This window comes from Sinocyclocheilus grahami, unplaced genomic scaffold, assembly GCF_001515645.1.
Source record: "Sinocyclocheilus grahami isolate Dianchi unplaced genomic scaffold, SAMN03320097.WGS_v1.1 scaffold413.1, whole genome shotgun sequence".
NCBI classification, from domain to species: Eukaryota; Metazoa; Chordata; class Actinopteri; order Cypriniformes; family Cyprinidae; genus Sinocyclocheilus; species Sinocyclocheilus grahami.
The window spans coordinates 1,101,515-1,108,913 of NW_015505592.1; the positions used below are offsets into that span (position 1 = coordinate 1,101,515).

Consider the following 7,399-nt stretch of genomic DNA (forward strand, 5'->3'; position numbering starts at 1 on the left):
GGGGCAGGAGTATATACAAATAGGCCACTTAGTCATTTAAAGGTGGCCAAATGCCTATTTGTGTAAACAAGCAAAACAGATAAAGACCAATTAAATACACAATCAAATAAATAAAATTATATTAAGTCCACATGTTTGTATGAATAACGCCTGATGAAGACCCAGTTTAGGTCAAAACATTGTAGTTTATTAAAGTTTTTATGGGAGCATTTAAAAAAAAAAACATGAATTCATGAATTAATTTACATTCATCCATAAACTCAATCTCAAAATTGTATTTGTCTACACATACACTACCATTCAAAAATTCGGAGCAAGTAATAAATAATACTTTAACTGAAGGATGAATTCAATTGATTTTTTTATTATGAAAAAAAAAAATCAAATGAATCTATTTAAAAAAAAAATGCTGTTCTTTTGAACTTTATATCCATCAAAGATTAGAAAGAAATATTTAGCAGCACAACTGTCTTCAACACTGTTAATAATAAGAAATGCTTCTTGAGCATAAAATCAGCATATTAGAATGATTTCAGAAGAATTGAAGACTGGAGTAATGATGCTGAACATTCTGTTTCACTGAACACTGTTTTACTATATTTTTGATCAAATAAATGCATCCTTGGTGAGCATTAAGCGACTTCTTTCCAAAAACATTATAAAACAGTACTTACCCCAAACATTTGAATGGTAGTTTACTTCACAAATACCTGAGCTAAATATTAGAATTGGATATAATTATGAGGGCATGGAAAATATCTGATTATTCAGTGTAACGTCATTATAGTTTTATACTATGTAGCTACCTTGAGTGTTATGGATCTCAGTATCATTATAACATGCTTCACTTCATAAGCAGACTGTTGTTATATTTGGAATAAGATGGCTCTCCTCTCTCCCTCAGGCTCCAGGAAGATGGAGCATAAAGGAAACAGCTGGCATGAGACCTGCTTTACCTGCCAGCGCTGCCAGCAGCCGATTGGCACCAAGAGCTTCATCCCCAAAGACAACCATAACTATTGCGTGCCCTGCTACGAAAAGCAGTTTGCCATGCAGTGTGTTCACTGCAAGAAGGTAGCGTGCACAGTTGAAGGAACCTACAAACTACAACAAGCTAGGCTACAGGAATTAAACATACAGGCTACAAGTACATTTAACGTTTTTCACTATGAGTGAAATAGTGTTCTTTGCAATGTGTTAGTTGTATACTGCACATTTTGAAAAATCCAGCTATTCTCTGCCTAAAGATGATCTGCATACTATATAAAGAGTGAATGAATCTGTTCATTTGATAGTCAATGTCATCTCCTTCCTTCTCTGTGTAGCCCATCACCACTGGCGGTGTGACGTACCACGACCAGCCGTGGCATAAGGACTGTTTCCTGTGCACTGGCTGTAAGCAGCAGCTCTCTGGCCAGCGCTTCGCCTCTCGTGATGACTTTGCCTACTGCCTTAACTGCTTCTGCAACTTGTATGCCAAGAAATGTGCCTCCTGCACCATCCCCATCAGTGGTATGTACAAGCTAACAAATACAACTATAAATAGAATTAGCTTCTATACAGAAATACCTCAATTATGTTAAAACCGATAATGTATGGTGGTTTGAAATCAGGGTTGTTTGCCAGTCAGAATTAAATTGAGAATGAGTTTTAAATTCCTTGAATATAAAATGTAGCACAGTGTTGTTATTGTTAACTAGAATGCAAACTACTATAATTATTTGCGTTAACTGAAATACAACTGAAATATAAATATTAGATTAAAAACGTATAAAACTTAAAATTAGAATTGTTGTCTTGGCAACTAACTGAAATAAAATATGTTTGAGCTGAACTAAAACTAAAATGGAAAAAAAAGCTAAATAGGACTATTTAAAAACATAAATAAAAATGAAAAAGCACATAAAGTTACTAAAACAAACACATTACAATGAAAACTGAACTGAAAAAGTTAAGCTAATTAAAAATATTAATGCTAAAATAGTATATATAAGTAATAATACAATAACACTGGTGTAGCAAACAGGATGCAGAATTATAATTTGAATTTAAGGATGTTGAATTGAAATGGAATTAAATTTATAAAATGTAATATGTGACCCTGGTCTTAAGTCGCTATATTTGTATAGCCAAAAATACATTGTATGGGTCAAAATTGTCAATTTTTATTTTATGCCAAAAATCATTAGGATATTAAGTAAACATCATGTTCTATGAAGATATTTTCTAATTCCCTACCGTAAATATATCAAAACTTAACTTTTGATGAGTAATATGCATTGCTAAGAACTTCATTTGGACAACTTTAAAGGCGATTTTCTCAATATTTAGATTTTTTTGCACCCTCAGATTCCAGATTTTCAAATAGTTGTATCTCGGCCAAATATTGTGCTGTCCTAACAAACCATACATCAATGGACAGTTTATTTATTCAGATGTATAAATCTCAATTTTGAAAAAATGACACTTAAGACCAGGGTGTCACGAATCCGGTCCATGAACTTTCCTTTTCATTGACTCTCGCACCACACAAACTGTTGCATAGCACCCCGGACTACATTTCCCATCATGCATTGCACTGATTGCACTCAGCACGAATTGCACACACCTGTTTACACTGATTGCACCCAGCTGTTTCATATCACTCCCTCACTATTTAACACTCACTCTGATCTGCTTCACTTCATAAGCAGACTGTTGTTATATTTGGAATAAGATGGCTCTCCTCTCTCCCTCAGGCTCCAGGAAGATGGAGCATAAAGGAAACAGCTGGCATGAGACCTGCTTTACCTGCCAGCGCTGCCAGCAGCCGATTGGCACCAAGAGCTTCATCCCCAAAGACAACCATAACTATTGCGTGCCCTGCTACGAAAAGCAGTTTGCCATGCAGTGTGTTCACTGCAAGAAGGTAGAGTGCACAGTTGAAGGAACCTACAAACTACAACAAGCTAGGCTACAGGAATTAAACATACAGGCTACAAGTACATTTAACGTTTTTCACTATGAGTGAAATAGTGTTCTTTGCAATGTGTTAGTTGTATACTGCACATTTTGAAAAATCCAGCTATTCTCTGCCTAAAGATGATCTGCATACTATATAAAGAGTGAAGGAATCTGTTCATTTGATAGTCAATGTCATCTCCTTCCTTCTCTGTGTAGCCCATCACCACTGGCGGTGTGACGTACCACGACCAGCCGTGGCATAAGGACTGTTTCCTGTGCACTGGCTGTAAGCAGCAGCTCTCTGGCCAGCGCTTCACCTCTCGTGATGACTTTGCCTACTGCCTTAACTGCTTCTGCAACTTGTATGCCAAGAAATGTGCCTCCTGCACCACCCCCATCAGTGGTATGTACAAGCTAACAAATACAACTATAAATAGAATTAGCTTCTATACAGAAATACCTCAATTATGTTAAAACCGATAATGTATGGTGGTTTGAAATCAGGGTTGTGTGCCAGTCAGAATTAAATTGAGAATGAGTTTTAAATTCCTTGAATATAAAATGTAGCACAGTGTAGTTATTGTTAACTAGAATGTAAACTACTATAATTATTTGCGTTAACTGAAATACAACTGAAATATAAATATTAGATTAAAAACTTATAAAACTTAAAATTAGAATTGTTGTCTTGGCAACTAACTGAAATAAAATATGTTTGAGCTGAACTAAAACTAAAATGGAAAAAAAAGCTAAATAGGACTATTTAAAAACATAAATAAAAATGAAAAAGCACATACAGTTACTAAAACAAACACATTACAATGAAAACTGAACTGAAAAAGTTAAGCTAATTAAAAATATTAATGCTAAAATAGTATATATAAATAATACAACAACAACACTGGTGTAGCAAACAGGATGCAGAATTATAATTTGAATTTAAGGATGTTGAATTGAAATGGAATTAAATTTATAAAATGTAATATGTGACCCTGGTCTTAAGTCGCTATATTTGTATAGCCAAAAATACATTGTATGGGTCAAAATTGTCCATTTTTATTTTATGCCAAAAATCATTAGGATATTAAGTAAACATCATGTTCTATGAAGATATTTTCTAATTCCCTACCGTAAATATATCAAAACTTAACTTTTGATGAGTAATATGCATTGCTAAGAACTTCATTTGGACAACTTTAAAGGCGATTTTCTCAATATTTAGATTTTTTTGCACCCTCAGATTCCAGATTTTCAAATAGTTGTATCTCGGCCAAATATTGTGCTGTCCTAACAAACCATACATCAATGGACAGCTTATTTATTCAGATGTATAAATCTCAATTTTGAAAAAATGACACTTAAGACCAGGGTCTCATATTTAATGACAAATTTCATTATTTATATATCGTTATGTACACTATATATCATTTTAGTACTTTTAAAGCCTCCCCGAAGCTGCAAAACTCAACAGAAATTCCTATTTCAACAACCCGTGGCACATGGTCAATTCAAATTCAAAAAATTAAAAAATATGGATTCAAAATGTACATGGATTTCAGCATTTCTTAATATATCCCTTCTTTATAATGTCACGTGCACTGAAGCCACATGATCCATTATGTCCTAATATGATTTGAGAATGTCCCAAAGAGCGTCTTGCGCTTCATTGTATAAGCAAACTAATTTAGTGTACAAATGAGTTAAGTAATTATTAATTTTTTACAGTTTTGCTGTTTTTATTGCATTAAATGAACAAAAAAACCCTACCAACCCCAAACTGTTAACTGTATTGTACATGTAACAAAGCAGGACAGCTATGGAATTCATATATCATACATATTTAATAAATAAACTTTTAATTTATGGATTTTTTACAGTACATTTTAGTTTGACTGATCCAGTATTAACTTGAGTGTATTATACTTTTTATAATACTATAATTTTGGGGGTAATTACTGACTTAAAAACATAAAAAAAAATAATAATAATAATAATCGCAAAAAACATTATCAGTGCTCTCAGCCGTTTATTAGGCTTGTTGTCACTAAAAACATTCCATGCAGTTCAATAAAAACTCAATTCATAATGTCTAGAAAAGACCACCACTAAAACACTGACATGTGAAACACCCTTCATATTGCTTTCTCAATTAAATACATCAATGCATGATGCAACACACATCACAACTAAATTTTGGCACTGTGGGGGCTATAAATACAAAAAACTGTCAAGGAATTTACCTGATATTGGCCAAAGCACTTGGACAGGCCTATCCCGATCTAAAACACTGATCAATGCAAACATTTTATTGGAGAGAAGAGATTTCTTCAAAATGCCACTCAGTTCAAGCACATCCAGTTACTCTGAATACACCTATATCAGTAAAACACAGCAGACATCCGACACAGACCAACGGAAAAGCATGTCCATCTTCCATCCATTTCCTCTTAGTGGGTTTGATTCACTCACAACGGAAAGTTTGTTCATTGCAAGAAAGATATTTCTATGAACATATTGCTAAAAAAAGTGAAAAACTGATCAGTCTAACATAAAACTGCTAGGAATGTCTCAGTTCCTTTACCACACAAGTCAAAAGCCGATGCGTTGCCTAGTGTGAAATGAACCAGAGGGTCACATTTCTCAAGTCACCTTTCCTGAGGCTGGTAAGTAAAGATGAAAGTGACAACTTGAGATGAGTGACAAGAACCCATCTTTCAAATTCATGCGTCTCATTATGAGTCTCTCTCTGCCTCAGAGACCCAGCAGACAATGTCAGTGGCATTAACCGTCCATCCTAGATGACTTCACAGATTACGGCCATGTGATATGTTGAATCTTTTTCTTTGTATCAGGTGACTTAATGTCCTTCTGCCACAAAAAAATTAAAGAATTAATAACAGAAAACCTAAAAGATTCACTCTTATCTACACCACACAACACCTGACAAGTTAAATAAGCGCTTTTTCATGGTGTTAGTTTGATACTCACTCTAGTGTTGGGTTCTCCATCGCTGGGGGATGTGCGTTTTAGCTTCAACGTGGTATTGTTTGAATGTACCGAGGAGTTGGCAGTTTTGGAGTGATTACAGGGGCTCTTGGGACCAGCCCCTGGCGATGACACTGGGGTCCTGTTAGAGGAATTTGAGGAAGAGTTTGTGAAGGTTCCAGAGAGCTTGCGTATGGGGTTTGTGAGATTGATGCTGGAAACCGGGGGCTTTAGTCGGTCTGTGGTGACAGGTGCTGGTGAAGGATCAAGTTTCTTCAGCTTTACACTGCCAGTGTTAGTAGAGCTGCCGTCAAACACAATCAACGGCCTCTTCCTGTCACTATCAGTGCTTGAACTGAAACCAAACAGAGTTATAATATAAAGGAAACAACTTTGGACATTTTCATTCAGGTGCATAACAGCTATATATATATATATATAAAATAGCCATAAAAATATAAAATATGATATTATTACTCACAATTTCTTCTCGAATAAATTATTATTATTATTTTCATTCTGCATATTCTGAGCTGTGCATCAAGTTCAGTTAAGAAGCATGCAACAAAGTTTTTTCATCAAACAAGCAACGGCAATGAGATTTCAAAGCTTCAGCAAAAAGAAAGCGCATCAGTTATTATTACAAAGCTGTCTGGAGTTAAACATTTCAGAATAATGACCATTGTACATTTGTATGCATGCATGTATAGCACGTACAGTATGTACTTGCATAAACTAGTGTTCAAAAGTTTGGGTGGGTATTTATTTATTTTTTAATACAGGTTTTAGAAAGTCCTCTGTATGTTCGCCAAGGCTGCAATTAGTGATTACAGGGGCTCTTGGGACCAGCCCCTGGCGATGACACTGGGGTCCTGTTAGAGGAATTTGAGGAAGAGTTTGTGAAGGTTCCAGAGAGCTTGCGTATGGGGTTTGTGAGATTGATGCTGGAAACCGGGGGCTTTAGTCGGTCTGTGGTGACAGGTGCTGGTGAAGGATCAAGTTTCTTCAGCTTTACACTGCCAGTGTTAGTAGAGCTGCCGTCAAACACAATCAACGGCCTCTTCCTGTCACTATCAGTGCTTGAACTGAAACCAAACAGAGTTATAATATAAAGGAAACAACTTTGGACATTTTCATTCAGGTGCATAACAGCAATAAAAAAAATAAAATAAAATGCAATGACAAGCAACGGCAATGAGATTTCAAAGCTTCAGCAAAAAGAAAGCGCATCAGTTATTATTACAAAGCTGTCTGGAGTTAAACATTTCAGAATAATGACCATTGTACATTTGTATGCATGCATGTATAGCACGTACAGTATGTACTTGCATAAACTAGTGTTCAAAAGTTTGGGTGGGTATTTATTTATTTATTTTTTAATACATGTTTTAGAAAGTCCTCTGTATGTTCGCCAAGGCTGCAATTATTTGATCAAATATACAGTAAAAACAGTAATATTGTGAATTATTAT

General features: G+C 35.1%; 3 protein-coding genes across 3 annotated transcripts in view; 2 read left to right on the plus strand and 1 right to left on the minus strand.

Annotated features, from left to right (window-relative positions):
• The window catches only part of LOC107551050 (four and a half LIM domains protein 2-like), a 4,426-nt gene extending 2,843 nt beyond the window's left edge, over positions 1 to 1,583 (plus strand). Inside the window, exons 3-4 of the mRNA XM_016232540.1 lie at positions 905 to 1,074; positions 1,326 to 1,583. Of these exons, the coding sequence (XP_016088026.1) occupies positions 905 to 1,074; positions 1,326 to 1,583 (428 nt within the window). The remainder of the gene's footprint in view (positions 1 to 904; positions 1,075 to 1,325) is intronic.
• Positions 1,584 to 2,716: 1,133 nt separating this feature from the next.
• LOC107551051 (four and a half LIM domains protein 2-like) lies at positions 2,717 to 3,417 on the plus strand. The gene is made up of 2 exons (XM_016232541.1): positions 2,717 to 2,908; positions 3,160 to 3,417. The coding sequence occupies exons 1-2, from the start codon at positions 2,717 to 2,719 to the stop codon at positions 3,415 to 3,417; spliced, it is 450 nt and encodes a 149-aa protein (XP_016088027.1).
• Positions 3,418 to 4,891: 1,474 nt separating this feature from the next.
• LOC107551065 (ashwin-like) overlaps positions 4,892 to 7,399 on the minus strand; it is a 4,253-nt gene continuing 1,745 nt past the window's right edge. Inside the window, exons 3-4 of the mRNA XM_016232553.1 lie at positions 5,932 to 6,283; positions 4,892 to 5,811 (exon numbers count right to left, since the gene is read on the minus strand). Coding sequence (XP_016088039.1) covers positions 5,755 to 5,811; positions 5,932 to 6,283 — 409 coding nt within the window. The 3' untranslated portion in view covers positions 4,892 to 5,754. The remainder of the gene's footprint in view (positions 5,812 to 5,931; positions 6,284 to 7,399) is intronic.

Excerpts from the sequence above, each read along its gene's own strand:
- LOC107551051 (XM_016232541.1), top strand. The coding sequence starts at position 2,717 with ATGGCTCTCCTCTCTCCCTCAGGCTCCAGGAAGATGGAGCATAAAGGA. Across the intron at positions 2,909-3,159 it reads AGTGTGTTCACTGCAAGAAG|CCCATCACCACTGGCGGTGT; the intron begins GTAGAGTGCACA and ends TTCTCTGTGTAG.